The 17,677-nt window shown below is 37.6% G+C and overlaps 1 protein-coding gene and 1 long non-coding RNA gene across 2 annotated transcripts in view; both read right to left on the bottom strand.

The window, feature by feature from the left end:
- Positions 1-17,677, bottom strand: part of rnf38 (ring finger protein 38) — a 70,812-nt gene that overhangs the window by 35,172 nt on the left and 17,963 nt on the right. Inside the window, exon 3 of the mRNA XM_690108.10 lies at positions 7,929-7,990. Within this exon, the coding sequence (XP_695200.4) occupies positions 7,929-7,990 (62 nt within the window). The remainder of the gene's footprint in view (positions 1-7,928; positions 7,991-17,677) is intronic.
- On the bottom strand, positions 1,841-7,028 carry LOC141385545 (uncharacterized). Its single transcript, XR_012405928.1, has 2 exons — positions 6,804-7,028; positions 1,841-3,821 (listed from the first exon to the last, which is right to left on the bottom strand). It is a non-coding gene; the product is annotated as an uncharacterized lncRNA (long non-coding RNA).

Here is a 17,677-nt window from a genome sequence, read left to right as displayed (position 1 = left end):
GTAGTAGTAGTAGTAGCAGTAGTAGTAGCAGCAGTAATAGTAGTAGCAGCAGTAGTAATGGTAGTAGCAGTAGTAGCAGTAGTAGTAGTAGTAGTAGTAGTAATAATAGTAGTAGTAGCAACAGTAGCAGTAGTGGTAGTAGTAGCAGTAGTGGTAGTAGTAGCAGTAGTGATAGCAGTAGTAGTAGTAGTAGTAGTAGTAGTAGTAGTAGTAGTAGTAGCAGCAGTAATGGTAGTAGTACACAAATCGTTTTGCTGCTTGATGGAACCTATTTAAAATGAGACGAAATGCAGTTCTTGAGATTGTTTGGGGACAACCTAATTGTTTTATGTTCAATCCACTTCAATATGTTACATCAACTTGATCCATTTTTGTTGACACAACACGAATGAATTGTGTGGAACCTTGCGCTTTAACAGTGTAATCATATATTGATCAACCATTGTGAGACATCCCTACCCAATAATGTAATGATATAAAATTGGCATGCTGAAAGGCTTTTACATTCTCTCAAATAACAGGTGCATTTGGAGGTGAAATATGAAAGCACAAAACTGCACTACTTTGCCAGGCCCTGACATCACGAGATGCTGCATTTCCCAACCTCCGTAAACAACAACCAGCAGGAGATTCCACATCCTCGCACGCCTAACCGAAGAGCTGCTTTGATGTGCCAATTCACAATGTGCTTCTGTTTCAGTGTAATACTTTAATATTTAATAGGCTGAGTCTATAGAGTCCTTGCGCTGGGTGACTGCTCTTCAAACGCTGGGACTTTATGAAAGTGCTCCGAATAAGCGGGTCCCCCCTCATCTCTTCCTCAGTCTCATTATTTTCCAGCCTTTCATTTCTCCTCCCTCTTTTCCTCCCTCTGACAGGCAAACCCATTTGAGGCCGCCTTACATTCTCCGCCATAGAGAGCTTGTTTCTGCGTGTGCGGAGGCCTAGGAATGGACACACACGTCTCAGTTTCAGCACTCTATATTCAGGACCTCCCAAGAGCCAACACGTCCTGTTCTGCTGTTCACATAGACGACCAGCAGTGAGCTCAAAGCTTTCCAATCGGCTCCACACACCCTAAATATGCTTTGTTTAGTTCTGAACAGTCAGCACACACAGGATGAGACGTGGTTACCCATGGGCCCAAACACTCTTCTGTTCTGTGTGTGTGTGCGTTGTTCTCCCTTAAACACGCATACCCACACACATTTGTCAAAACAGGAAACTGTATGGGTTGTTGGCCTGGTTTCTTTTCTACCACTAAGAGCTAGAGCAGCAAAACCATTCAAGCCTCTTTTTTTTTTCTTTTTTTTACATGACAAAATCCTCTCAGAAATACAGACTAAATTCCCTTAGTCTCCTTCGGCCATAACTCAGTCCCTCGCACCGCATCAACAAAGCCCCACCGGTCTTTTTCCACTCCCTTCATTTCGACAGCCATCCATTTCTCTGCCACTGTTCCCCTCTCTGTGTCCCACAGCTGGAGGTGAAATCATTAGTGCCCCTGCTCCCCCTTTCCTCTTCCCCTCTCTCACATCATCCCTTCTTCCTCTCCCGCCGCCCGCTCACATTCCTCCCCCTCCCCCTTTCCCTCCCTCACAGGGCTGGGTCCGGCCCCAGAGGCTGCTCCAGCCAATCACAGAGCTGCATTCAGCTGGCCCTCCTCCTCTCTTTGACAGTAAACACTGTGGAGTAAAACAGGGCAGGAACAGTCTTTTGTTTTTGCCTTCCCTCCCTTTTCACTCTCGATTTTAAAAGACTAGCAGTGACAGAATGACATTTTCCTCATCGTTCTATGAACGTTATGGATTTATGGCATTCAAATATGAGAATATTAGAATTTCTGAGGGTGGAAAAATATTAGACTTTTATTAGCCATAGGCTTAATGTACACACACTCTTGGTATATAATGCGACACACACATTGACCCCAAACAGTATTTGGAATCTTAAATCTGAACTTTTCATATCCTAAAATAATAAGTAATCCAGGTTGATGTTCTTAAAAGGTGGTTTCTTCAAGTGTTGTCATAAGACTGGAATTTCTAACTTCGATACGATACTAAAAAAAAGAATAAAAAACGATATTCGGTACCATTTTTGATGTTTATTCTTATTTATTTGCACCGTTGAACGTCTAAACATGGCGTCAAATTCGTTACATGCATATACACAGCAATTTGTTCTAAAAGTTTGAAATAAATAATGACTATCTTTATTTTGCTAGCGCATATTGTTATTCTTTAGGTGAACAATTAATACAAGTTAATCCACAGAGAAAATATTTGTTTTGGTAACCTTAAATCAAATCTGACCATTTGCTTCTGCGTTTTTTTTGTGGCGATCTACCTCTGATGACGTCAGTTCGATGTCTTCAGCCACAGTATTCTTAACCACACCCCTCTTACCAATAAGGTTGTTTTCTCATGACGTCATTTATGACGCGTGAGATTCAAATGGAGGGCAGGAAGTGATTTTTCAACATAGAAATTGCTATCAAAATCGTTCTATTTTATATGGTTTATAAAATATAAATAGGCACAAATAAGAAAAGTCGAACAGCTTTTATCCCAAAAGTTTTTGCTCATAATGGGGGGAAAGTTAAAAAACTGGCTGAAAAAAATGGAAGAAAAGGCGGCATGTAATAAACATTCATTCAGTACATCCATGTGTGCAATCTTTTTTTTGAAAACGATAATTCGTTTGACAGCACCAATAAAGTTTATATACAGGATATGTTAACATGTTATATAGAAATCTGATACAAACACCACCACACAAAATCCAGGAGAATATAAATAACGTATTCTGCCATGTGTAATCACTGCGATGAAATTTCTGTCTTGTTTTGCAGTAATCCATGTCTTTACTGGCGTTTCGGCAGAATGCACAATCATAAAATGAACATCAAGATGCGCAGCAGTGGTGAACGTTTGTTAATGGTAAGTTCAATGATCGAACGAAAAATAAATGCAACCCTTGTGACAAAACTAGGTTATTATTTGGATTAAAAACAACCTACAGTTTACTAGAAATGGATGATGTGCAAAAGCAAGCTCCACCCTGTACACAATATTCAATTTCAGTTGTAAGTTCATCAACATGCTGAAATAAAAAGCTCAGCAACTTCCGCTTCACAGAAAGACTTTAAACTCTATCTAATGTTAGTGAGTCTGGACTATTCTAAATCAGTGTTTCTCAACCACACTCCTGAAGGACCAGACTGAAAGACCTATAATAGGTCTGACAGACAAAAGAGACATCCAAAACATGCAGTGCTGGTGGTTCTCCATGAACGTGGTTGAGAAACTCTGTTCTAAATGAGAGATTACGAGCATAAGTTCAGTTGTTTGCATAATACCCACCCAAACCATTTCCAAATAAGGGCTTTCCACACAACCTTGACTTTAAAAGCTTTCCGTCACACTCGTCAAACATATGCTGCTCTCTGCAGACGTGCTCCTGCCAGATCCTTAAGCAATGCCAAGTGTGTCAATTTCAAATCCAGCTCTAACACACCAAACACCTTTTATATAGACGCAGATTACAAAGCTCTCATTAGCCATGAGTACGTTTGTGCATATCAGTGTTATTCTCAGAAACCTCACAGCTCCGGAAATAATGCAACTGTTCTAACACCGTGATGAAAAACATTTATATGCCAGTGATTCACATTAAAGTTCTAATGGTTTATGAAAATTTTAATGAAAAGAAAATGTGACATATTGTGCCTTTAAATATATCAAGACTTAACAGCAGTATGTTATACTGCAGGGGTGTCAAACTGGAGTTTAGATCCAACCCTGTGTCAACAAACTTACCTGTAGGTTTCAAACAAGCCTGAAGGACTCAATTTGTTTGAGCAGGTGTGTTTAATTAGGGTTACAGCTAAACTGTGCAGAGCTGCGACCCCCAGAAACGAAGTTAGACGCTCCTGTTATACAGTAAGCCTCATGTGTATGGGTGTGTCTCAATCATGGATCGGTAGGTGGTGTACACAAATGTATGTACTGGTAATTAAATGATGAGCTTGGTTGACAACACATTGGGACACTGAGGCCCCGTTTACACTAGTGCGTTTTAGTTTTTAAACGGCGTTTTAGAATGAAAACAATCCGCGTCCACACTCGCGTTTTACCCAGCGTTTCTGAACTTCTCTCTGTCCACACCAAAACTCTGAAAACGCACATCACGTGACCACACAGACACTCTTTGGCAAGCGCTGCAGCCCATCTACCCAGATGAGAACTCTGCTAGTCGGACTTCTCATCAAGCATCTCCCGCTGGATCTAATCTCACTATATTTATTAATCGGGATATTTCATTCATCTTGTTGTCTTTATCTAACGACATATTCCCTGACTTTGGTCATTGGAATCTATTACTTGTTCTCAGTTAACGTGTTTTGGCTGAGCGCAAAGATAAGTTAATGATTAATGTAAGCACGTACAATCTGTATATTGACTGATCGCCTTTATTTCCTATAATGTATAAACTTATTGTATGTTATACTTTTATAATGGCCATTATTGATTATTAAAACTGATTTTCAGCAAAAGAGAGGGTGTGTTTCGTATTTTCACTGAAATTGAAAGGAGACAGTTGTTATCGGCTCCATTTTGTTATAAATATCCACACAGTGAAGATGATGCTCATATATGCAGCACGGCGCCTCAACATTTCTGCTGTCTGCTTAGTTGTTAATATTAAAATGAAAATAGGCAGTTCCTTATATCATGTTTACATTTTATTGTTGAGAAAGTGAAACAACGTAGCCAGGGTGATGTGAATGAAGTTATAAAGTACACTGTTCCCTTTAAAGATTTACCCGTGTCCTCGGTATAGTCTGTTTTCCATATCAAACTGAGAAGAAGAGACTGCAGCCTTAATCAAACTTGCGAAGTCTGAACTTACACGGAGAAGATGCAGGACTGAACTGTGTGTGTTGGGCTACTTAATATTGAGGAAAAGCCCCAATCAGAGAGGCGAATGTCAGCAGCCCCGCCTCCGTTTTCAGATGTCTCCGTTTTCCATCATCCACACTGAGACGGAGTAGCAGCTTTTCAGAATGAAAACGGCCTCTCCAGCGCTTTTCGAAACGCTCCGTTTTCGGTGCTCGATAACTCCGGCGTAGTGTGGACGGACGGCGTAACCGTAGCAAAACTTATGCGTTTTCAAACTAAAACGCATTAGTGTAAACGGGGCCTGAGTGTGACCAGAGAATATTCTCGTTATACAACATTAAAACTGGAATTTATAAACAGCAGCAGAACAATAATTTTCGATATATCAAATTGATGACGTTTTTAAAAGTACATTATAGCTATTTAATTGGATTTTTATACTACAAGCAACATCAACCATTAAACAATTATAAATCGACTGAAATCTGCTAGATTGTTCTTAACCTGTCTAGCCATGATCCTTCATGTTAAATATAAATAACAGATTGTTTTTAGAAAAACGTCTCTCATCTGCCGTTATGTTTGATGGTATGGTTCACATGATTTTTGCTTCACGCTTCTGAACAGAGACAAATCTTTCAGTCCACTGAAAAAAAATATAAAATTATTTGACACTTAAAACGGCTGACTCCCTTATCAGTGCACTGCCTAATCCCCCATTCACACTACGAGCTACAATCAACGACAAATCAACAAGCAACCACTCATGTTAATTGAGAGTGACCGACTTCTGGTACACAAGCAACAGGGACTGTAGGAGACCGGATGTGGGTGTGTTTAGCGAAGCAAAAAAAATGTTAAAATCCTTCTACTTTATGCAAATGAAGAGTCTTTTTTGCGAGCCACAGCCAATGGGAGCATCAGTTGAACTCCTGATACTCTCAGCTCCTGCAGCAGCCGGTTGGATTGAGCATGCGATAAATAGCTGCAATGACTAAGAACACTTTTTTTCTTGTTTATCTTTATAATTAAGCATTTTATGTACCGATTCCATTTATAGTTGGTGTTTTAATTTTTTTTCAGCAGCACAATCTCATTCACACTCAGCGAATATCATAATAAACACTATCCAAGCAACCTCAAGGTAGGAACACCCAAAAGGTTTTTTTAGTTTACTATTTTTAATCAACCAAAAAACAACAACGTATGAATGATTGCATATACATTGTATCATCTTCACATCAAATTACAAAATAAAAACAATTAAAAAACAAAAAACACTTGTGCAAGGTGCTCTTAACGCAGTGTCTATGGGCGGGACAGTAAATTTGACATTGTTCTCTCTTATGGCTGTCGTTATCAATCTCTCACAATTATTTTCCTTTTTCTGAAAGTCTTGATAACACCATCGTGGAGTTCTTTCATTACTTCAGCAAATAGGATTGTAAACATTTTTTTGTTGTGCTCTCCCATTCACTGTGCTCTATTTTCACCCAACTATAACAACTTCTGCTACTGAGAAACCCTTCATGGCGACAAGCAGATACAAAATCGCTGTCAGTGTGAATGCACCTTAATTAACTAGGGCTGGGTGTTTATTCAAAAAATACTCTAAATCGACATTCAGAACCCATAATCGATCTAATTTTCCCTGGTCAATTATTTTGATTATTTTTTCCACCGCATGTGGTCACGTGATGTATGGTCAGGTGCAACATTCACGCGCACCTCTCAAAAATGTAGCTACTCGCTGCAACGAGGCGTAGCACAAGCTCTGTGATTGGTCGGTTTGGATCGACCCGAATAGCTATGGGACAGCAGCAAGCCCGTTGGAGCAAGTGTTTACAGGTGTGAAGCCTGTGGAGGAGCTCCAGATGGATACTTTTGTTTTGTGTTTACCTTATGATTAAAGTTGTTGCACGTGCATTGGTTTCCACCCATAAATGAGCGAGTTTTAGCTTCTTATAAATTAAGGTTGCATTCAGAAAAAAATAAACCTTCACAAAGAAAAACGACACAGAGGTCCTTAAAAACCCACTGCCAGCTAGAGTTTCCGAAGTGTTGTTGCAGAGCAACACAAACAACATACAGAAGCGTAAATGCACAACTACGCGCAAGGCAAGGACAATCAATCAATGCAGAAGGTTTTAGAGACTTAAAAGGCTGATTTATACTTTTGCTGCCATCTAGACACGTCTGATCTCTGGTCAGGTAGGATGATGGACCACTCTTGAGCCTTACTTTGCACTACATTGACGATGATTAGAAGCTGTACTAGAGATTCTTTGAGAGGGCATATTTTCCATTATTTTCCAAAATTATTATTATTTACATGAAAATATTTGTTTTATTATTTTATTTAGTAGAAATGCTGCCTACTTTTTCCACTTTTAATATGAAAAAACACTTGATTTTGCTTTAAAAAATTGCAAGTTATTTATTTTCACTATTTTATAAGAAAAAAAAAAGTGACTGTGAGGCAATGCGTTTTAATTTCAGTCATTCTGCATTGATGTTTACTAAATAGTCATAGATAGTAGATCTAGTGCGTGTTTCCTAAATTATTTTAAAATCAAGTAATGCTCCCTTCATTCACAAATCTCTCACTAGTAGTATGTGAACAAATTTACTGTACAAAACCCATCAGTGAACTATGAGTGCAAAAAATAAATAACTAAATAAATAAAATAATCGTACATTAATTATAGTCTAATTCAAATGTTCAATTAATTAGGATGTTGATTTTAGGCCAAATCGTCCAGCCTCATGAACACGGGAGCTGTTTGAGACGCACCCTATGTTTTGCTCACAAAATGTATGCTTACAGTCTGTTTTGTGCAAGAGCTATTCTTTAAACAGACAAGCCATACAAGATAAAACATCACAAAACCATGCAAATAGTCAAGTCAAAGCATTGACTGTCATTCGATTTGTAGTCCAAAGCCTTTAGTAGTCCAGCTAAATCCCCTGCAAATGCGGTTTATTTGTCTACATTGCAGGCTATAAGCATTGAGGATGTCTTACCTTGTCAGTGGCATCTGCGCACGCATGCTCTGAATGATAGTGGTAAACTCCTCCCATGGCACCTATAGAGAGAGCAGAAGAACAGTTGAAGTCGACAGCTAAAAACACTACAATCATGCGATACAGCAATAATTATTTACAGCTTGTAAGCCATGTTTGGCAGTCAACAGTTTCAACAGGTCCAATAACAGAATCTTGATCCAGCAGCTTTACAGGATATCGGCAGCATGTTGAGACATCTGGGCACTACTTTAATCTCGCCTGGTGTGTTATTACATTAATGTAAGTACAAATCACCAATATTTAAATCACCATCACACGCTCCAAATGATCTCCAAAAGGGTAACGCTGGGGTATAAGCTCCAGTAATACGACATTAGAATTGTTGTTTGTAAAGGATAAACCGTATTTACTTGGGTCAATCTGATTAATTAATGTTAAAGGTGCTTTCATTTGGAACGTTAGCCTATTGATGACGATGACAACATGTTATTGTTGTGATGGAGAGAAACATAATAAAATACATTAATCCTAGATTATAGCATGGGGCTTTCATGACAACACATGCAAAGCCTTTTGTTGTCTTTGGCTCTTTGTTTTTGCATTTTTACACTCGTCTGTGTTTGTTTGCGTGTTTCCAGTGTCTCTGCGAACGTTTCATCAGACGAGCACAGGATTACCCTTGAACACTCCCCAAAAAAAATCTCCAAGGACAAGGAGGCTCGTATGTAGGAACGAGGAGTGTGTGAAGTATCCACAAAAAAAGCTTTTTATTTGAACTCGTGCTTCTATTTTCTGTCACCATAAGTTCTTTTTAGTCTCTTTTCTCTCAATGACAGAGCGAGCGAGTGACTGACGACTCTCAGATAACAGAGAGAGAGAGAGAAAGAGAGAGAGATGAACCTGGGTATGAGGAGGATACTGACAGCACATGAGCCAAAAAATAAAATGGAAAAAAAAGCAAGCACAACCAACTACTAGACAAATGTGTCAAAATACTGATTATCCCATCCAAAGTGAGATCTATCAGGGTCTATCATGGAATTTATTTTATATGTGGTGCCTTTAATGCAAGGGTGGGCAAATCATTTTTTCCAAGGGGGCACGTTAGACTCTGGGATGGTTTTAGAGAGCCAGGCAATCAGTTTAAAAAAATAAAAAATAAAATACAATTCAGTGAAACTATTTGATAAACGTTTATTAAAAACTCTAAAGTAAAAAAAAAAGAACCAAAAGTATTTTAAAACCAGCATCACAATATCAACATCATATAAATGCCACGGGAATGTTTGTTTGATTGCTTCATCTTAGTTCATTTTTATTTACTCATTCATTTATTTATTTATTTTTTATGTTCAGTGAGAGAATTCTAGCCTGTGTTGGGCTGAACAAGTGCACTGAAGTCAGGTAGAATGTGAGGTAATGATCATCACTGAGAGAGGATCTGTTTCTGCATTTGTTAAACTGTTAATCTAAGGGTATTAGTTTATCTTTATTACTGTGTAAATTACAAAGTGTGAAGCTGCCTGGTTGGTTCCGGTCACATGACTTCGCTCACTGCACAATAAAATGTTTGGATTTTTTCAACTGGCAGCACCTGGAAAACAGTGTGCATACTTTCTAGTTCTGTGCAATTTGGGGAAAATATCTAATTGCGATTTATTTGACAGATATTGCGATTGTAATTTGATTTTCAATTTAATTTTGTAGTCAAGCTCCAGCTCAATTATCTGTAATTCGTGGCAACAATTCTGCAACAGAAGCTCTTAAAAATGACTTGTTTTTGTTCAGTGTCTGTGACTTTGAAACCAAAATATTCCCATATTTTTTTTTTTTTGGTTTTTCCTTTGATATTAATTTGTCAATTATTACTGATTGGTATACAATTCTGATGGGGCAGAACGAAAGTGTGCTCACTGAATTGGCTAGTAAGACTGTATAATAAATATATTTAATTTCATATTGCAGCCTCTTGTAACTAATCACAACGTTACAAAATGCGATTGAGATTTGATTTAGATTATTCACACACCCCTAATCCCTTTCAAATTGCATGTCTCTATTTTCTCATGTCTCAGTTTCATTATGTGAAAGTCCCCATTTGTTGACTTAAAATATCAGACCTGTGCATTGCAAGGCCGTTTGCGGTTGAATTTAAAATTTAAAAAATGCTTAACATGGGCCAATAAAAGACGTCCACCGGGCCGAAAATTAAGGTACCAAAATAGTTTAAGTGGCTGACTGGGCAAAATGTTCATATTCATGCATTATGAACCAGAATATATTTTAAGATTCCTAAGTTTCAGTCCTAGTATTGTACAGCATGACAAAGTCAAACTAAAACTGATTTGCTTTCAAAACTATGACAATCATACCAACATCTTTTGTAAGATTGGTCATATAAATAGTAAAACATTCAAATAAATTGATCCAAACTAATACAAATAGTATACATATTATTAAAATTTTTGTTTTGGAAAAAAAAATAGAATAAAGCTAAACTAAAAATCTAAAAAATAGAAAACAAGAATATATGGAGGAAAAAACACACCGCAATGACAATCCAAACAGCAAAAATGTTCATACTAAAGTTAAACGAAAGATTTCAAATGTAACACTGGCCGTCACTCCCATGTGCAGCAGGGAAAGCCAAGCACTCATCAGAGGAGCGAGACTCATATTTAGCCTTAGTGCGTACGTGGCCTGTGTGTGTGTGTGACTGACTGTTACTAATTAAACCATTCTCAATATACCAGACAGATCATCTAGAGATATCCTTGCACTAAAGGAAAATCTTCATGCTGACCGAATCATGTCTTAAATGAAAAATATCTGACAGACTAACAAATTTCTTCACAAGTAATGAAGATTTGATTTTTCTCAATATTTAAAGCTCTCTGTAGCCATGCCAGTCGTAGCCCCGGGCAACTACATATCTGTAAAAAAAACAAAAAAAAAAACAACACATGCATTTTATAGCAATTTAGTGCATAGTTTGTAGCACAGGTCTCCAATACACAAAACTCAAGGACTAAAAATGATTTTAAAACATTTACTCACGATTTATCCACTCTCAAGTGCTTCCAAACCTGAGTTTCTCTTTCTCGTTGAACACAAAAGAAGATATTTTGAAGCTGGAAAACTAATAACTTCCATAGTAGAAAAGGCAAATAGTGTGGAACTCAACTGGTGTCCAACAATTTTACAAAATGTTTAACCGAAGAAAAAAAACTTTGGAACAAGTCAAGGGCGAGTAAACGATGACCGACTTTTTATTTTGGGTAAATTATCCCTTTAAGGCGAGCATAAAGTACAAGTACACAAAGCCCCTTTAGTTATGGAATGGAACAAAACATTATCGATTAAGTATTATTTTATCAAAAGTAGGCATTGCACACCAAAAAAAAAAAAGCATAAAGGTTATTAAGGCAAATGCAACATAGCTAATAGGATAGTGATGAACAATATAGTCGGGGCTTAAAACCACAGCCTAAAGTACAGTATACTTCATTTTTTTTAAGGTGGACAGTCGATTACACAGCTTTTTCTAAGTACACTTCATGTGATTCACCGTGTCATTCAGCACAATAGCATACAACAGGCATTCAACATGCACATAAACAACAAAAAGATTTATAGTTCTTTCTCTCCAAAAGTTATTTGCATAGCTTTTTGTATTTCTTTCAAGCTAAGTTGCCCTTATGTTTTAGCCAATATGTTTTTTAATACTGAAATTTGGGCAGGTGGGTCATCCGTAAAATGCATAAATGTCCCAAATAAATGAACAAATAAATTAATAAAACAAACATACAAATAAATTAACAAATAAATAAATATCAATCTGTACAAAACACTGAACAAATTAAAATCCGAATCCATAGGAAGTGGTTCTGAATGAGTCGATGTCTGTAAAATGAGCATTGGGTACGTGTCTACTGCGGCATTTTTTCTCCAAGCTGCGGTTTTGTTTTGTTTTAGTCAATGAAAGCGCAACATTTTTTTTTTATGGCGGCAGCATAGCAAGATGCTGATTATGCATTTTAATGCTTAATGTTTGAGAAGTGCTCACAGCTAAGAATTTTTAAATGATTTCATCGGCAGGAAAAAAAATACTTCGGTGAACATGCGCCCTTAGGGCCAGGACACACCAAGCTGAAAGTCGGACATTGGCTTTGACGGTCCAATCTCGTTGGGTTGACATCACAGCTTGTTGGCTTTATACAGAGTGTAGAATCGGTGTTGAAGAGAGCGCTATAATTGGTTATGCAGCAATGAATCATAGTATGAGTGTAACGGTGAAATGACAAGTAAACTTGATGGTGCTGAGGGTTTGGTGTTGGCTTGGTGTGTCCCAGCCCTTACAGTCATATATTGACAAATGTGCAGACACACTCACAATCAGAGGTGTGAACCTACATTGGTCTAAAGGATCAGAGACGATTATCATGCCATCGATTCAGTTCAATTTAATATGTCAGTGCATTGGCGATGCTTTCCATACACAATTTTTAAAATGTTACTTCACAGCACAACAATTCTTATATGAAAATTAATAAATATTTTATATATGTAATATCTTATATTGTCCTTTAATACAAACAGTCAGATACATGAACTAAACCTTTACAACTCAAACATATGCTGTGGCGGATTTAGAGATTGGCAAAATGGGCGATCGCCCAAGGGGGCATCTTATTAAGGGCAGCGTAGAGACTCCCTCACCGTAGTAAGGTACCGCAATATAGGGCATGAGATAAATTCCGTCAGTATGTAATAACCAGCTATGATTATTACTGAACCGATACCAAATTGTCCACGTCTGCAATCGTGGAGCACTGAAGAAACAAATAATTGATATCTAATAGAAAACAGGGGTCTGATAACTCACTTGAATGAATCAGCATTTTGAACAGATCTCTTAAACAAATACTTCCTCAGCAAATACATATTTACCAGCAAGTGTCAAGAATCTTGAACATGATTATTTACTCCATTTTTATCACTAGTAATTGCAAAAATGTATCCCATTACAACCCCTATTCTGAAAAAAAGTTATGTTTTTGAAAAAATAAACTAACAATTACAATATGCGATGTTCATTCTCTTCAACCTTTATTTAATTGGTAAAAGCACAAATAAAAAAAATTATTGATTTTCACAGACCAAAAAAATGTATTCTGGTGATATAAACAAAATTTGAGACGTTTGCTTCATAACACTGGACAGATAAGGATTGTACCAGTCAAAATCATTCATGGCCGTCTGGCTAGGCCGACTGTCCCGTTGTTGTTCTTGTTCTACTGTGGCACCATGATGACGCACTTTGAGTACACAGTTACAGTACAAACTCATCGATGACATGTGGTGAAGGATGCATGATGTAAGACACACCAACTGACCAATACACACACATTTTGCAATGATAATGGAGGGGAAGGCGAGATGATAGAAGGAGGGAGAGAGGAAAAGAAAGAGGCCCACCGACGGGAAGAGAACTAGAATAAACCTCCAACTGAACTAGAATTTCATCTATTCGTTTTAAAAAGGACACCATTAAAATCAAGTCAAAGGAGGGAGCCACACAAACACCACACATATCAGACTAGAACACAATAAAGCAGGACTGCATTAACACTACCACTGGTCTCTCACACTTTTGCTGCAAATCATTACATTGATGTGTCCTGATGTACCGAATTATGACCCGTCATGACACACTGCAATCTGTGAGGTACATTGTAAAAAATACATAACAAAAAAGACATCAATCATGTGCTTTTGTTACTTGAACTTCATTTAGAAAGTAAATCAGGTTTCAACATCCAAGAAATTTGAACTTGATCTTTAAGATCAGCTAAACTGATACAAGTTAAAGATAATTGTAAAATTACATTGTTTTAAAAGGTGCTGTATGTAAGTTTTTGACTCTTCTAAAGCATAAAAATACCTTAATATGTTTGCAGATATTCAAGAAACATGCTGAGTGAACATTCTGGTTTATTTGAAAGAAAATGCTAAAAGTCAGGTATTCTGCTTTAAAAATGTCCATTACGTATTGGAACATTTCCTTTTTAGGCCATTTTAGGTCGCCCAATGACAGTTTAGCCAGTCAGGTAGGCTCTCAAAGTATGTGTCCATGACCGAAATGCGACCTATGATGGACACAAGAAGCCTCCAAAATAAGACACAGATTCAGAGTTAGTAAATAATATAAATAATATGAACATAAACACTAGGTGAGCAGGTTACATTATAATCCCATGTCCTAACAACACTCTACATGACGAGATTTGCAGTGATAAGCAATTTTGCTGCAAGAAATAGAAGTCGTTTCTAAAATATATATTTCAGGTGTTGGTTAGAACAAAAACTTCTGTTAATATGGAAAATATTGCTTCTGTTGAGTGCCGTTGCTTTTTTTTAGAACACAATTTAAATCAGCCTTTAGACTCAACAGTTGAAGGTGCTGTAGGTGTCATCAATCTGGCAAACTGTGCTTGAGTGCGTTTTGAACCAGGAGTGCAATACCTAGTTCAACCACTGGGTGTCAATTTTACATACCGCACCTTTAAAATTTAAGAGCAACATTTTTTTACATTGTAGTTGGTGATATTCAATAAATAGGCTTTAATAAGATAATGCAAATTATGACGGCTTTGACAAAGATTTAGAATATAATGCATAAACGAATTTGTTCATGTAAGCTAATTGGGTGTCGAGTGATGACTGACGCTATCCTAGACAAAACTTGTTGTTTTTGTGTGAAATGCATATTATATTTACATTATTAAACAACTCTATAGTTAATATATTTGTCTTTACTCTTTTGATCAATTTAATTATGCATTTCATATACTGACTGCTAATGTATAATCACTTAAATAAACGCTGGGTTCCACACAATCAATTTGTGTTCAAACAACATGAAGAAATTAAGTTTACTTGTTAGTTTTTTTATTAATTTAAGTGGACTGAACATAAAACAATTAAGTTGTCCTCAAAAACGTCAAAAAATGAGTGGTTTCTTTTTAAATTGGTTTGAACAAACAGCAAATGTCATTTTTTTATGATGTAGCACATCCTGTTTATTACATCAATATTCATTTAAAATTATTACAGCAATTTCATAATTTTGAAAAAAAACAAAACAAAAATCCAACTACAACTAATTTTCCACTGCAATTTTTTTTTTACATTTTGATGCTTTATAAATCTTTCAATCTGAATCATCAAGTCACTGTCATCTGTGGAGGTCAATTCAACTTTATCAGCAGATGGCCAGTAACTTGGTGCATTTGCAACATGGTTTATTTATTTGCCAGAGCCTAGCATCTGGTGCTTTCAGAACGGTCGTTTTAGACCTGGTTTCTAAACAGATCATGGAGAAAGAGAAGATCCTGGTGTCACTGTGGGGGAAGGGGCAGGCGAGAGGTGTCCTGGCTGATGTTCTAGGAAGAAAAAAGATCCAGGGAAAATGGAGAGGGAGTGATAGAAAGAGATACAGGGGACCGAGGCTTCCCTCTTGGCTACTATTGATTTTTTTCTCTGAGCTTCAGAGAGCATCAGCTTTATTTGCTCATTCCTGCTCCATCCTTCCCTCTGAACTGAGCCCATCACTAGCTTTTACTGTCACACCAATCACAGGTGCTCTCTAGCTTTTTCCCCCCATATACACTAGCAAACAGGCATCGATCATTCACCAAATTAGGTGAACAATAATTTTGAAAAAATAGTTAAAAACAGATCAATGCCAATTTTCTCCTGAAAATACCAGCTTAACTCAAGTTTCTCAGCCAAAGCACTTTGATAGGAATTTTAAGAACAACACAAACAGCTAAATAACAGTGACAGCAATGCATTGTTCCTTGTTAATGCATATAATGTGTATAATAGTCAATTGGCTTTTGTTATATTTGCATTAAAATGTCTTGTACTACTGCTACAGCTACTACTTGGGCAGCTACTTGGGCTGCACTATATATCATGTCAGCATAGATATTGCAACGCGCACATCTGCAATAATCACATCATAGGATGTGCAATGTTAAATCTCAATTATAGTCGACCAGGAACCACCAAATACACGCGACTTGTAAAGTGACTGCAAAGTTTAACCCCTAAAGAATGAATGAAAATGTGTCATCTGCATGTGTGTTTTGGGCCAGTGAACATTTCAAGGGAGGTTAAAACATTTGGCCTCAAGAAGTTATGCTGTTTGGAGGTGTAGCAAAGATTAATTAAATTTAATTATTCATATGATCAAGACTATGTAGTGTTATTTTACATTTGCACTGCAAAAATGCTTTTCTTACATGGAATGTTGTTTCTTTTACAAACTTTAAAACTAAAAAATTCAGGAAAAAAAACATTTCTGAACAAGAAAACAACAATATTTTTACTTCATCTAGGAAGTATTAGATATTTGGACAAGAATCGCAATTTCTGTAAGCAAACTCTGTTAGATTCCCAAGACAACATCAGAGCCATTTAAACCTTCTGGTGAAGCTGTATTCATATCACAATAATTAAAATCGCAAAGCGTTTATTATTATTATTATTATTATGTAGAAGTAGTAAAGGCGAGGCAGTGGCGCAGTAGGTAGTGCTGTTGCCTCACAGCAAGAAGGTTGCTGGTTCGAACCTCGGCTCAGTTGGCGTTTCTGTGTGGAGTTTGCATGTTCTCCCTGCCTTCGCGTGGGTTTCCTCCGTGTGCTCCAGTTTCCCCCACAGTCCAAAGACATGCGGTACAGGTGAATTGGGTAGGCTAAATTGTCCGTAGTGTATGAGTGTGTGTGGATGTTTCCCAGAGATGGGTTGCGGAAGGGAAGGGCATCCGCTGCGTAAAAAACTTGCTGGATAAGTTGGCGGTTCATTCCGCTGTGGCGACCCCAGATTAATAAAGGGACTAAGCCGACAAGAAAATGAATGAATGAATGTATTAGTAGTAGTAGTACTAGTACCAGTAGTAGTAGTACCAGTAGTAATAGTGGTAATAGTACTAGTAGTAGTAGTAATAGTAGTAGTGGTAGTAGTAGTAGTAGTAGCACAATCATTATAATTATTAGCATAAAAAGCTAGATGGTGAGCAGCAGTAAATTTTTTAAAAACCCAACAGCTGAAAAAAAAAAAAAAAAAGAGGAAGGAAGGTCAGAGTTGGAAAAGTTGAGCCAACAGAGCAAGAGAGAGGGAGCGAGAAAGGAAGTCAGTGGAGTTTAAATGAGCGAGTTCAAGAGTGTGACAGAACATGCGTGAGGGAGAGAGAGAGATTTGGCTAATGTTTCTCAGCTTGGTTCAGCTTTCCCTCTCACCCCTCTCAGCTCTCCAGCACACAAAGAAAGGGAAGCCAGAAAGACACACATGCACTCCCTCTCTTTCCCTCTTAATGTGTATCCTACCTCTCTCGCCCGCTTAACAGATCTTCCAAAGGCCACTCAAACACACTTTGCTTTGGCCTGTCTTTTCCCAGTCTTTCTCTTCTTCAGACGTGCACACAGAGACGCCTGAAGCTTGTCTGACAGCGACAAAACCGGTATTATAAGCCCCAATCTGTTCCCCTTCCCAGAGCCTCTCGGTTAACCTGGGACAAAGATTGCATCTAGAAAATGTAACTCTATGGTCGGCTCAAGTCCCATTTACAGTAACAGGCTCTACAGAGCTGGGACTAAAAATGAGATTGGTGAAGACTGACGTCAGATGTGAGATTTACACTGAGATGAGAGGTCAATGCGGTTTGAGGAAAGCCACACTTA

This window comes from Danio rerio, chromosome 1 (genome assembly GCF_049306965.1).
Source record: "Danio rerio strain Tuebingen ecotype United States chromosome 1, GRCz12tu, whole genome shotgun sequence".
NCBI classification, from domain to species: domain Eukaryota; kingdom Metazoa; phylum Chordata; class Actinopteri; order Cypriniformes; family Danionidae; genus Danio; species Danio rerio.
Note: the sequence above shows the minus strand (reverse complement) of the source record. Positions and strands in the feature narration are given on the sequence as shown.